At 40.5% G+C, this 14716-nt stretch overlaps 1 protein-coding gene across 1 annotated transcript in view; it reads right to left on the bottom strand.

Annotated features, from left to right (window-relative positions):
- Positions 1–5606: 5606 nt before the first annotated feature.
- Positions 5607–14716, bottom strand: part of Slc9b1 (solute carrier family 9 member B1) — a gene marked incomplete at its 5' end in the record, with an annotated part of 27643 nt that continues 18533 nt past the window's right edge. The window contains 4 exons of the mRNA XM_005357430.2: positions 5607–5962; positions 11439–11575; positions 12566–12674; positions 14063–14212. Of these exons, the coding sequence (XP_005357487.1) occupies positions 5747–5962; positions 11439–11575; positions 12566–12674; positions 14063–14212 (612 nt within the window). The remainder of the gene's footprint in view (positions 5963–11438; positions 11576–12565; positions 12675–14062; positions 14213–14716) is intronic.

Raw genomic sequence — 14716 nt, 5'->3', positions numbered from 1 at the left:
AGGCCTGTTTTTGCAAACAATGTCTACCCGCTTGAGCAACCTTCTCAGCCTTACTTTTTAATATTAGGTGAAACATATTGAAATAATAAATAATAATATCAACAACAGTTCTGTACTGATACAGAGATGCATAATTTAAGTGCCTTAGGTTTTTATTTTATTTTTTAGTTTTTGAGACAGTTTCTCTCTGTAGCTGTGGCTGTTCTGGAACTTGATTTGTAGACCAGGCTGCCCTTGAACTCATAGTGATTCGATCCACCTGCCTCTGCCTCTCTCCTGAGTGTTGGGATTAAAGGTAAGTGCCTAACTTTCTATGCAGTAATTACGTATGTGCCTGCTTTCCTTTGCGCATCATTTTTGTCATGAAAAGAGTCCACTGAGGATATTGCCTCCTCAATATCTTCCAAATGAATCTAAAAAAGCAGTGAAAAAATTGACACCGAGTTCAGTAGAATGTCTAAAGTGCGGTCCCCAAGATTTCCTCACCTTCATTTCCAGAACCTGTGAATATATCACTCCTTGTGAATATTTGATGTGATATTGTGGGTCTTCAGAAAATTATCTATTCAGGCCTGATCTAATCATCTAAGTCTTCTTTAAGTTTTTTACATCAGTTTATTGTGTGTGAGTGTTTGTGTGTATGTGCATACTCAGTGTGTATAAGTGTGAGCACTCAAATGTGTAGGCACCCTTTTGGGCATATGCTCATGCCAGGGCATTTATGTGGATATCCAGTAACTGGCAAGGATTAGTTTTCTTCTTTTACCGTGGGTCCCAGGCATCAAACTCATGTTGCCAGGCACAACTACAGCCACCTTAACCTGCCGAGCTCATCTTGCGGACCCTGAATAAGCACTCTTTAAAAGATATTAGTTGTAGTGGCTGTGGCGGCTCACCTCTCTAATTTTAGTACCCCAGGAAGGAGAGGCAGGTGGATTTCTGTGAGTTTGAAGCCACTCTGGTAGCTTCCACTGGATACGAGGCCTGCCAGAGGTAACAACAGAGTTGTTATTTGGTTTTTAGATTGTGGCAAAATGTGTATAAAATTCATTGTTACTCATTTTAAGTGTACGCTATAGCAGTGTATGCTCACTTTATGTAGCCACCTTCCAGAACAGTACCAATTCTGCAAAACTAACGTGGAGACCCACTGAACGACAGCCCACCCTTTCCCAAGCTGTTCTCAGCTGTTGACTGTCCTTCTGTATTCTGTCATTGTTGCTCAAACAGTACATTGTACTTCTGTTGACATGAAAGTGATTGTCACTCAATTATCTCTTGCTGCGCAAATAAAGGATCTGTGTTGGTGGTTCACACACCGGGTCTGTATTTTTCAGAAATCTATGGACACAAAAGCAGCTGGATGAACCAGTGTGACACACTGAGTGTGTGCTTTAATTGCTTAAAGACACTGTCCCCACTCATCTGTCTCTTTGGTTTGCAGTGGGAGGTTGTGCCGTGGTGCACGTGTGGCGGTCAGAGAACAATCTGTGGGGATCAGTTCCCACTTTCCACAAAGTTCTTGGAATCAGGTTTGGGTTGTAGGGCTCAGCAGCAAGCATCTTCACCCATGAGCATTCTTGCCAAGGTCTGTCCTTCGCAAGAACGGTACTCAACGTCATATGGAAAACCAAAAAGCCCAGGATAGCCAAAACAATCCTGTACAATAAAAGAACTTGTGGAGGCATCACAATCCCTGACTTCAAACTCTACTACAGAGCTACAGTACTGAAAACAGTCTGGTATTGGCATAAAAACAGACAGGAGGACCAATGGAACTGAATCAAAGACTATTAATCCACACACTTTTGAACACCTGATTTTTGACAAAGAAGCAAAAATATCAAATGGAAAAAAGAAGCATATTTAACAAATGGTGCTGGCATAACGATATAAACACGTAGAATGAATGAAAATAGATCCATATCTATCACTATGCACAAAACTCAAGTCCAAATGGATCAAAGACTTCAACATAAAGCCAGCCACACTTAACCTCACAGAAGAGAAAGTGGGAAGTACACTTGAACGCATTGGCACAGGAGACCACTGCCTATTTATAACCCCAGTAGCACAGACACTGAGAGAAACAATAAATAGGACCTTCTAAAATTGAAAAGCTTCTGTAAAGCAAAGGACATGGTCAAAAAGACAAAAATAACAGCCTACAGCATGGGAAAAGATCTTCACCAGGCCCACATCAGACAGAGGTTTGAACTCCAAAATATACAAAGAACTCAAAAAAGCTGATCATCAAAAGAACAAATAATCCAATAAAAAAAAATGGAGTACAGACCTAAGCAGAGAACTCTCAACAGAGGAATCTAAAATGACTGAAAGACACTTAAGGAAATGCTTAACATCCTTAGTCATCAGAGAAATGCAAATCAAAACAACTCTGAGATTCCATCTTACACCTGTAAGAATGACAAAGATCAAAAACACTGATGACAACTTATGCTGGAGAGGATGTGCGGTAAAGGGAACATTCTTGCATTGCTGGTGGGAGTGCTAGCTGGTACAGCCCCTTTGGATATCAGTGTGGCGATTTCTCAGAAAATTAGCAAACAACCTTCCTCAAAACCCAGCAATACCTCTTTGGGGTATATATCCAAACGATGCTCAACCATGCCATAAGGACATGTGCTCAACTATGTTCATAGCAGCATTGTTTGTCATAGCCAGAACCTGGAAACAACCTAAATCCCCTTGATCGAAGAATGGATAAGGAAAACATACATTTACACAATGGAGTACTACACAGCAGAAAAAAATAACATCTTAAAATTTGCAGGCAAATGGATGGAGCTAGAAAAACATTATTTTGAGTGAGGTTACCCAGACCCAGAAAAACAATTATCACCATGTACTCACACATAAGTGGTTTTTAAACATAAAGCAAAGAAAACCAGCCTACAAATCACAATCCCAGAGAACCTAGACAAGAATGAGGACCCTAAGAGATACATACATGGATCTAATCTACATGAGAAGTAGAAAAAGACAAGATCTCCTGAGTAAATTGGGATCATGGGGACCTTGGGAGAGGGTTGAAGGGGAAGGGAGAGACAGGGAGGGGAGCAGAGAAAAATGTAGTGTTCAATAAAAATAAAAACATTTTTAAAAAAACTCCGGATTCTACGAGGGTGACCCTAATCATCACAAAGACTCCTAATAACGGAGTAACCAACCAATAACAGGTCTAATCCGAGGCCCAGACCACAAGAGAAAACCCAAGCAGGACAAGGGCTCTCCACAGAGTGCAAACTGCTCAGCTTCTCTTTCCTCCTATTTCTCCACCACGTACCTGTTCATCATAGCGGTACCTGTCTGCCTAGGCCTGCCACAAGAAGGGTTCGTAATTGCTGAACCATCTCTCCAGTCCCAGTAAAAGTACTTTTAAAAATAAATTATGTTTAGTGATAAAATCCTAGCTCAGGCTGGCCTTGAATTCTCCACCACATGGCTGAGAATGACTTTGGACTTTGAATCCTCCTGCCTCCACCTCCTGAGTGTTAGGGTTAGAAGCATCTTTGATTATTCCCGGTTTATGTGATACTGGGATTGACTCCTGGACTCCACTAGACAAACATTTTACCAACTGAGCTATGTTCCCGGAGCTCCCTGCCAACACTTACCTTGAACTATGTAGCCCAGGCTGGCCCTTTACATGTGATCCTCCTGATTGCTGGGATTATAGAAATCCACCACCACTCCTGGTTTCATAATTTTTTGAACACTTATTCCCCCACACACAGGTAAAAATTATATTTTTAACACATTATTTTTATGTGTATGGATGTTTTGCCTGAATTATGTCTTAGTTTGAGGTCAGCTTAGTCTATGTAATAAATTGAAGGCCACATAATAATAACAGCAAATGTAATTTAAAATATAAAGTTGATTGGCTTGAGGAGAGCATCTTATTGGGTAGTCCTGACACTCCTAGGGCAGGCTGGGTTTGATCTTCACCACTTCTGCTTCAGCGTTTTGAGTACTGGAATTTAGGTGTGGGACAGGCTCTTTCTGGCCTGGAAAGCATCGTGGCTGGCATGGAGCTCGCCAGCTGCTGAAAATCAAGAAGCCTGTGTGTTCTGGGAATTCTGTCACCATGCACTAGCTAATTAAGAGCAGCACTTTGGTCTAAGAGACGGGGTTTTCCCTGGGGCTGGCCCTGACCTAGGAAGAGGTGGTCCCCCTTTCCAGCGAGGAACAAGAGGGTGTGAGCGACCAAGATGGCAAATGTAAGCGGTGGCTTGTGACTCGATTCAGGTCCCCTATTTGTCCTTTAGTACTTGTGCGTGGATTATGATTGTTAATAAACGATAAAGAAATCTTTGATCACCTGTGTTGTGCCATAAAATTGCATTAAAAAAATATGAGACAACTGTAGCTACTACCTTGCCCAGAGCAATCTGAATTTAAATTTTTGTTAAGTCTGGCTATACATTTCTCAAAACACCTTGGTCTTAGTAGGAATAACACTGTTGATTGCTTTCCATTTTCACTGCAACCTTTGCACTTTGTGTCTTTCTTTCTACATTCTGTGCCGCTTCAACACGTTGTTGCTGTGTCAAAGAGAAGAGGAACTGCATTCATGTTAATCTCTGCACTGGGATTTTGTTAAGTCTGCACAATTTTTAAGGGGCCTTGCAATAAGGCACGAGAAACTTGGTGTCAGCCTTCTCCTTTATATGGATCTGGGGACCAAACTCCATCCTCAGGGTTGTATTCAAACACCCTTGCCAAACACCGAGCTGTCTAGCTGCCTCTTTTGAGAAGCGGTTACTCCACTCTTCCTAAAGAATTCTGAAATCAACTGGATTTGCACTGTGCTTGCAACAATGTTTGATTGGCAAGGCTGATTCCTATTAATAAAAAGATACTGCTGCTAATGACAAGCAGCTTGAATAGAGGTTGCAACCACTAACCTTCCTTTCTGTAGACTGCTTTTAATGCCTGCCATTTGTGATTTCACTTCATTTCTGCAAGTAAAGACTACAGGTAGTGTCTCATTGAAAGCTGGCAGGGTTATCATAGAAGTGATAGAAGAACAGTGTTGCTTATGTCTATCACCTGTTTACCCAGATAGTACTAAACCAAGACTTAAATCTACTTCAGATTCCCCGTAGGCAGTTTGAGTGTTACATTCCTGTCAAGCTCTCTTTTTTTTTTCTGACTAGTTAGTAGGACTCTCTATGCAGCCCCAACTGGCCTGGAACTCGATGTGCACACCAAGTTTGTCTCGAACTCATAGACACGTGTCTGCTTCTGTCCCTCCGGTGCTAGGAAGTTAAGTATGTGCCACCATGCCTGGCCTCTGACTGATTTTTTTTTAACTGAAGTGATGGGAGTTCCACTCCTCATTTGAAATTTAGTCTCTCATCTTGCCAAGCTCAGCAAAGCATTTTTTTCTCTCTCTTTAGGTTCATTTAGTTTTTATTACGCTTATTTTGCACTACAGCATAAAATTCAGCCTTAAGGATTACTTTGCATTTTCCTATAGTATTTGCTGACTAATTTTATTCTTGAAATATGCAAATATTAAACTAAAAAAACATCGCATTTAATACTATTTTTATTAAATTTACTTTGTATGTAAAAATCAGAGGAAAACCCTGTATAGAAATTGTGCATTTACTGACTTCAGGGTTCTATGAACGATCTTCAAAATTCTGCACAGTAATGTTCTTTTCTGTCAGTGAGATTATTCATTAGATGAAGCAGGTGGGCGAAGGCAAGCTTTTTAAGGTTCAAAATTTGATATATCTACTTTTAAAGGGACTGTCACATCACCACGTTCAAGTATTTTGGGTCCCAGTATGCCGATGAGGAGAGCTCCATTTGGAGCTGTGATCAGGATGGCTAGGAAGGCTACCGTCATCACATCTTTTGAGTATGCTTCGAGGTGGGGAGCCTCGACTCTCCTCGCTGTTTCTAGAGCCAGAGGACCTAAGACCGCCTGCAGTTAGGGAGGACACAGGGCAAAAGAAAAATGTTATTCAGAGTTAACATATAATAAACATAGATGCTGCTCTTCTTTCCCCTGAGAAGGTACATTCTTTAAATTCCTACAGAGTTAGAAAGGTGCCCGTGCTCCAGGCCCCCACCACAACACCCCCAGCCAGTTAGCTTTTATCATGTATTTACTTATTTTCTTTTGTTTTTGAGACAAGATCACACTGTACAGCCCATGTCTACCTGCTGAGTACTAGAATTACAGGCATGATCTACTGTGGCTGTAGCCACAATATGTGTGTGTGTGTGTAATTTTTTTTAAATTATTGTCTTTATTTTTCCTTACGATTTACATATACAAATATAGGCAAGAAATTGCCTTAAAATTTTCAGGAATTAAATGCACATACACATTAACTATGGAACTGTAAAGTAAAGGCAAAATGGTAGAAATATAAGTCAGGGGGGGAACTCAGTCAGGAGCCTGGAGCAGGAGCTCGAGTAGAGACCATGGAGAACTTGGCGTGCTGACGTCCTTTCTGGCTCACAGTCAGCCTCCTTTCTTACGTAACTGTCCAACCTGCCTAGAGAGGGTACTGCTCATGGTCAGTTAAGCCTTCCCACACCAGTTAGCAATCAAGAAAATGCCCCACAAACATAGCCACAAGTCAATCCAGTTAAGGCAATTCTGGAGTGCCTTCTTCCCAGCGGATTCTTGGTTCCTGTCAGCTGTCAGCTGAGGTTGACATTTCACACTTTGTCAGTTTTTACACACAAACACATCACTTTAATCCACAATGTTCCCTTCTTGTTTGTCCCCAACATCTCATATTAACATTATTGTCTATATTCTGTCAATTATATTTTAAATAAACACTGATTGGCCAGCAGCCAGGCAGGAAGTAGAGGTGGGGCAAGGAGAACAGGAGAATTCTGGGAAGGAGAAAGCCCATTCCTCCCTAGTCCTGTCCCAACCACAGAAGAAGGAAGATGTGATTGCCCCACTGAAAAAGGTACCGAGCCATGTGGCTAGCATAGATAAGAATAATGGGTTAATATAAGTTATAAGAGTTAATAAGAGGCGGATCTCTGTGAGTTTGAGACTAGCCTGGTCTACAGAGCTAGTTCCAGGACAGGCTCCAAAAACCACAGAGAAACCCTGTCTCGAAAAACCAAAAAAAAAAAAAAAAAAAAGAGTTAATAAGAAGCCTGAGCTAATGGGTCAATCAGTTTATCATTAATCTGTGTGATTTCTTTGGGGGGCTAAATGGCTGTGGGACCTGGTGGGAGGATGGAAACCAGGCAGGACAGAAACTCCGAGACAACAGTAAAATATAATTTTTAAAGTCTCACAGCCTTTTAAAAAATTCAATACTTCCAAGGTCCAGTGTCTCATTAACTTCAATTCCAGGGGATTCAACATGCTCTTCTGGTCTCTGCAGGTACCAGCCATGCATGTGGTGCACATACATAAATGCAAAAACACCCAACACACATAAAATTAAAATAAATCTAAAAATGTTATATACTTGTTTATTCCAAAAGGTAAGATCCAAGCTACAGTTACAATGAGATCAAAGCAAAACCAAAGTCCATCGGTATAAATCCACGTTCTGTTTCAACACCACAGACTCACTCTTGATCTTTTGGATCTAAAGGGTTTGGGTGGCCTCACCTCTACAGTACACACAGCTTGCCCAGTAGGCTCAGGCTAGCTGCACTCCAGAGCTCTCCACCCCACAACTGCCACTGTCTTGGCTGATGTCCCCCAGTCCCAGCACCTCAAACATCCTGGGGTCTCTTCTGCAACTAAGACTACACCTCCACTAATGGCCTCTACTGGTCTCTTTGGGGACGCAGAACCTGTCACATGATGCCACACCTCACTTTCTCTCCATGACCTCTCCAATCCTGCATCTTTCATGGTGAAACAACCAGTTTCACAGTCAGGCAGTGGTGGTGCATGCCTTTAATCCCAGCACTCAGAAGACAGAAGCAGGCAGATCTCTGTGAGTTTGAGGCCAGCCTGGTCTACAGAGCTAGTTCCAGGACAGACTCCAAAAAGCTGCAGAGAAACCCTGTCTAGAAAAATCAAAACCCAACCAACCAAACAACAATAAAACCCAGTATCACTGGAAGACTCGTAAACTTTACCATGGCTGGCTGCCAACCTGAGATGCAGCTCTGCACCACTGTATACATGCTGACTCTGAAAAGCTCCTTCCAAGAATTCTACTTCATAATAACAGTCTCTCATTAATCAAGCTGATTGTCCAGTCCCAGCTGACCAGCATCCTTTGTCCCAATAAAGCACAAAAAGTTTCACTTCCACAAATTCTTAATTCCAATACAGCATATGAACAGTTCTGTCATAGTCTTTGAAGGACTCTCATAATTCCCTCTGAAACTTTACAGTCTGGGCCTCCACTGTCTAAATTTCTTTCAGCATTCTTGTCTTCTAAGTGCTCAATGTCTAACCCAAAGTTCCAAACACTACCACATCTCACACTTCCGGTACCAACTCCTGCCATCATGTTCTTCCTGTTGCTGGAACAAACATCAGGACCAGAAGCAACTTGGGAAGAAAAGGACCATCTCATTTTACAGTTCATGTCCATCATTGACAGAAGCCATGGCGGGAACCTGGAGGCAGGAGCTGATGCTGAATCCATGGAAGGGTGCTGCTTATTGCCTTGTTCTCTGGCTCATGTCCTTTCTTATACGGTCCAGGCCCACCTGCCCAGGATGGTACCACCCACAGTGGGCTAGGCAGTCCTACATCAATTAGCAATTAAGAAAATGCCTCATAGATATGGCCTCATAGACAAGTCAATCTGGCCAAGGCAAGTCTTAAGTTGAGATTCCCTCTTCCTAGATGACTCTAGGTTTGTGTCAAGATGATAGGTGAAGCTGACTATGATGCTCAGGGGTCACAGACACTATTGCAGCCTCAAAAAGGCAAAGAATGAGGAGAAACGTTAAATTTAAAATTTTTGTTCCAACTCGTATGTGAAACACGTGGTTCTACTTGCATAAAAGATGTTGGCTAGTGGTGTAGGTAAGCGGTAGAGCACTAGCCTACCATGTGCAAGATCGTGAGTTTGAGAAAAAGTTTCTGTATGTCTTTCAGTTCTTGATGTTTGTACAGAACACAACTTTGCTTGGATGCTAGGGAAAGGGGACAAAGAAGCAGAGCAAAGCAGCGTGGGTAGTAGGAGCTTTCTTCATACCTGCTTTGTTTTCACTCTGTTTTAGGAAATGATAAATAATAAATCAAAACACAAGTAAGGAGAGGTGACAGACATTCTTTTTATAGATCTACCATCCCCTTTCCAAAAACGACAGGTTATTATCTATCTTGAAGGTAAGATAAAATAGCTCTACTATTGTTCATGGAGAGCCACTGTATATGAGAAACTGTGCTGAGAGCTTTACAGGAATTAGTTCAGCCAACCTCACAGAACCACCATTTAGTAGACATGCTCATAGATTCTTATATAAAGGAGGAATTCAATGAGCCAAGAGACAAAGAAGCAACTCCCTAAAGGCCTAGGCAAGCAACACAGTATTCAAGAGCAACAATCTGACCTTAAAGGCTTGTGGTTCTAACCCTAAAACAGAATTCTGTTTCATAGAAATGTACAGGCTTCTATTGTGTAACAGCAAAATGGAGGGAACATCCCGGGAAAGCAACGTTTTTATGCTGCCATCGATGTTAGCATTTGTCAATAAGTAGCAACACCTTTTAAAAGGAGGAAATTATTATAAAGTAAGGGGATAAAACTACAAGGGCTTCATTAATTCAACCATTTATTTGTGTAGCTATGCAGGACACGTTTACCTGTCCTGGCTAGTATTTCTGTTTGTTTTGTATTTTGTCAATCTGACACAAGTTAGAGTTGTCTGGGAAGAGGAACCTCAATTGAGAAATGTCTCAATCAGATGCCTGTAGACAAGTCTGTACAGCATTTCCTTTATTCATCGCTGATGTGGGAGGGCCCAGCCCACTATGGGAGGTGCTACCCTGTGGAAGGTGCTACCCTTCGGCCCATGGTCTTGAATGGTTTAAGAAACAACTGAGCAAGTTATGGAAAACAAGGTTCTCCGTGACTATTGCTTCAGTTTCTGCTGCCAGGTTCCTTCCTTGGGGTCCTGTGCTGACTTCCCTTGATGATGGACTGTGTTGAAGTCTAGGGTGAAATGAACCCTTTCTTCCCTCAGCTGCTGTTGGCCATGGTGTTTATCACAGCAATAGGAATTTTAATGAAGACAACTTTCTTCCTGCTGGGTATTGTGTCAAATAGTAGGGGGAAAAGATGGAAAAAGAAACAAACAAAATGCCCCCAAAAGATGCTCTCTGTGTCCTTCCTGTATAGCCACATATCATAAAAACAGATACCTAATTAAAATACATGTATGTATTTGTGTTGGAGTAAGTGACAGGGTGAGAAAAGCCACAGTTATAAAAACCAAGGTATCTCTAACGATATAATATTTACCTCTACAGCATTCAGCCAAATAAAAATATTTCCATATTATGAAATGTTCTTATTTTATACTTTTTTTTTTTGAGTCAGGATCTATCAATGTAGCCTCTTAAAATTCTCTACATAGACCAGGCTGGCCATGAACTCACAGAGATCTGCCTGCCTCTGCCTCCTAGGTGCTGGAAAAAGGTATGTGTCACCATGCCTGGACTTATTTTCATACTTAAGGGAAACAGGAAAAAAAAACCACTTTCATAAAATTTAGAAATTATTTGCCAAAGTATTCTTCTAAATTTCAGGTAAATTGCTTTAAAAGCAAATCTTTTAAATGTTGCATTGTGTGTGTGTGTGTGTGTGCTGCATGAGTATGCACATGTGCACATGAATGCATACCTGTTTGTGCACTTGGGGACGCCAGATGCCACTGTCCTCTTCAGCTCTCTCTGCCTCACTTATTCCATTACCAATGGCCTCCCACATGCCTGCCCTGCCCTCCCCCACCCAGCGCTAGGTTTACAGGACTGAAGCCAAGCCTGTTCTGTGTGGCCGAAGGGATCCAGACTCTTGTTCCATGCATGGATAGCAAACACTCCTCCCCTGGAGCATCCTCCCCAGCTCTAGGGTTTGAGAAGTAATTATCAATCAAACATGGCAAAGGGAAAGTACATTAGATACAATTTGTAGTTTTCGTTTAGAACTTCTTTTGGGAGGGGGGGGAACACCTTCCTTTTTATTTTTATTTTTGTGTTTCTTTCTTTATTTGATGTGCACTGGTGTTTTGCCTGTATATACTCTGTGTGAAGGTGCCAGATCCCCCGAGACTGGAGTTACAGACATCTGTGAGCTGCTATGTGGGTGCTGGGAATTGAACCCAGGTCCACTGGAAAAGCAGCCAATGCTCTTAACCACTGAGCCATCTCTCTAGCCCCTCATTTAGAGCTTTTAAAACTTGCCAAAACTAAAATGATTATTAATTGCTTAGTATGTTCTTACCTGGACTGTAGCTTTGGGGATCCACGATAAAGCAATAAATATTTTCTCCTTAAAACGAAAGTCAGCAAAAGACATGAGTGTAAAAGTGGCTAAAATTCGAACAGATAATGCCAAACCCAAGGTAGCAATACACATACCTACAACACATATAAACAAATGTAAAAAACAAAGCGCTTGGTAGGTATTTTTGTCTAGAGAGATGAATTCTAAAATTTCTGAAAATATTTTGTGCCTGTTGCTTCATTATATCTATTAAGTAAAAATAGTAATCATAAAAACACAAAGCAAAAATGAGTATTGTATGTGTATAAGCATATGGGGTGTGTTGGGTGTGCATGCACACTTAAACAGGTAAGGGGTTCATGTTTGCTGTCTTCCTCAATGGCTTCTTCTTTTTATGAAACAAAATAATTTATTTACTTTTATTTCATTTGCATTGGTATTTTGCCTGTATGTATATCTATGTGAGAGTGTCAGATCTTGGAATTAGAGACAGTTGTTAGATGCCCATGTGGGTGCTGGAAATTGAACCTGAGTTCTCTGGAAGAGCAGCCAGGGCTTTCAATGGCTTCTTTTTGGCACAAGATCTGTGAGTGACCTGGAGCTTACTGACTATACTGACAAGCTTCAGAGATCCTCGTGTCTCTGCCTCCCAGTGCTGCTGAGACTGCTTTTACATGGATGCCTGAGATCAAATATAGGTCCTAAGGATTACATGACTAGCAATCTACCCCCCAAGCCATCTCCCCTGCCTTTTTGGAAGTTCTTCTACAGTACTAGATTATGTGACGGTGGGAGCACCAAGGGAAGAAAGGCTGATGACGTGGCATTCAGTTTATTTGATGTAATACAGTTTGAATGGAATTCATTTAACTGTGAATTGCCTTTTTGGGGACATGTTTCCAGGGATGCGGATAGAAGCATCTAATGATATCTAATGTTTCCTGTAATCTATTTCTCTGGATCACTTGGGTTGTCTTTGACTGAAAACAAAGAAATGTATAGAGGTAGAGGAAAAGAGTAGATGTGGTCAGTGTGATTCCGAAGCTCTTTAAGGACACTCGGAGATATGGTATACACAAAATAAAACCTGTGTTGTCCATCTCCTGTGCTCTTTGTGCTCTTACCAATAGTTCTTGATTCAAGAGCCTCAACAGATACTTCTGTTCCAACTAAGCCAAAGAGAAGTGGCTGAAAAATATTCCAGGTGTTTGCGACAATTTTTTGGATTCCAACCTATAGGAGCGAGAAATGCATTTCAGTTCTTATGGCATGCAAACATAACCGCTCTTCAGGAGTTTTAGACTTTTGGTTGATGTGTACATACATCTGACTGCATTTCAGAAATTTAAGTAACTGATGACACTTTATTTTTAGGGAAAAAGTTAAAACTTAACTTATGACAATTGAGTAATGTCATTTATCCAAACAGAATTTGGTTAAGGAAACACACAAATCTATACAATAAACAATATCATCTCGCTATTGTGTTCCAAAAAAGGAAAAAAGTTTGGGAGTCCTTGTAATATTCAGAAGTAGGGCTAGAAGCACAGCATGTGAGACAAGAACATACACAGCTCATGCTGGCCCATCAGAAGGGAGTGGGGAAGCCTGCCTAATGACAGTTTCGGAACCCAGTCCATGAAATGAATTCAGACAGGCTGTAAACAAGCAGGAAGAAAATATTCTGGAGGTTTGTGAGGTTGCTTCCTAAGACTTGTATCGATGACTTCAAAGTTGTTTTCAGTAAGTTTCCTGTTGTGTTGGTGGAGTATAAACACTGAAAAGCTTTCCAAGTGACAATTTAGCAGTATTGTCAAAATAAGGACTATTTTTAAACTCAGAAATCCCACTTCTATGAATCCATTCCTACAAGATACTTGTATATATGAAAAGGCTACATGAAGAAATCTGTTCATGTTAGTAACATTTTTATTTTAAAAAGAGAATATATATACCTATCTATAAATATAGTATTTTTCAAAATGATTAATTTTGGAGAAAAAGCACTATTTAAGGAGAGTAAGGAATATAGGAATCTTCTGCATTTAGTATGTTTTGATTTTTATAAACATATTCTTTTTTTTGTACATTTTTTGTCATCAGTGAAAAAAGTGTAAGTTGGGCAGGTAAAATGTCCCAGTGGATAAAGGTGCCTGACACAAAATTTGACAATTTGAGTTCGAGTACCAGGACACACACAGTGGAAATAAGCAACTTACTTCAATAAGCCTTCCTCTGACCTCCATACCCCTCCCCATAAATAAATGTAAAATAATAATAATATAAATAAAATAAAACAAAAGTATTATTGGGACAAAATATTCTAAATTTTAGAACATGTTTTCATGGATAAATTATGGAACTAAGCATTTAAAAAATAGTAAATAAGAGGCATATAATCAAATCATACAACTCTCAGAGAAAATCCTGACATAAGAACACAGCTTCTAATGGCATTTTACTATGGGTCAATGTGGTTTTCTTTAATACTAATTATTCACTCCATGTGCTTCGTGGAGGAGGTGGAACATCTTCCAACTACATGGAGGCGGTTTTCTAAATGCCCATTATATATTTCAAAATTCAGCTATTTTATCTTTAAAAACATTAGTGATACTCACTTTCTCTTTAGCCCATTTTTTTGCTGCCATGAACGACAACACTAGTGTGACCAGTCCTCCAGATCCATGTAAGTCAAAGTACTGACAGCCTAAGACAGCAGAAATACACATACTCAGAACAAGGAAGGCTCGCCTCTGTGTAACTTTCACCTAGAAATACACATTTAGAAGTTGTTTTACATTAAACATACAAGATGTGGCATTATCTATCTTTTTTTACCTCTTGCTACAATATTTGTAAAATTTGTATTAAATAATAGTCTCCAAAATGTTGGTTTGATTTTGCATCAAAACTTTTGGTAGATTCAGAACTAAGCAATAATTCATCAAATATGAGAGAGGCTTTTACTCTCCATACAGTGATGCTAACAGGAAAATGCTTACCAGACTCTGCCTGAAAAGGGAGGGTGGCAGTGCCTCTAACATCAGTTGTTAAAAAGAAATGTTTTGAAGATTTGTTTATTTAAAAGATTTGATAACTTTGATTCAAGAAACCAAATTACAAATTGAGGCAGGACAAAGGCAACCACTGAGTTCAAAACCAGCCTCAGCTACATAGTGAGACTCTGCCTCAAAATTGCCACTGCCACCACCAGCAACAGCAACAACAGCAGCAGCAGCAGCAGCACCACCACCACCACCACCACCACCACC

This window comes from Microtus ochrogaster, chromosome 21 (assembly GCF_000317375.1).
Source record: "Microtus ochrogaster isolate Prairie Vole_2 chromosome 21, MicOch1.0, whole genome shotgun sequence".
In the NCBI taxonomy this organism is placed as follows: Eukaryota; Metazoa; Chordata; class Mammalia; order Rodentia; family Cricetidae; genus Microtus; species Microtus ochrogaster.
Note: the sequence above shows the minus strand (reverse complement) of the source record. Positions and strands in the feature narration are given on the sequence as shown.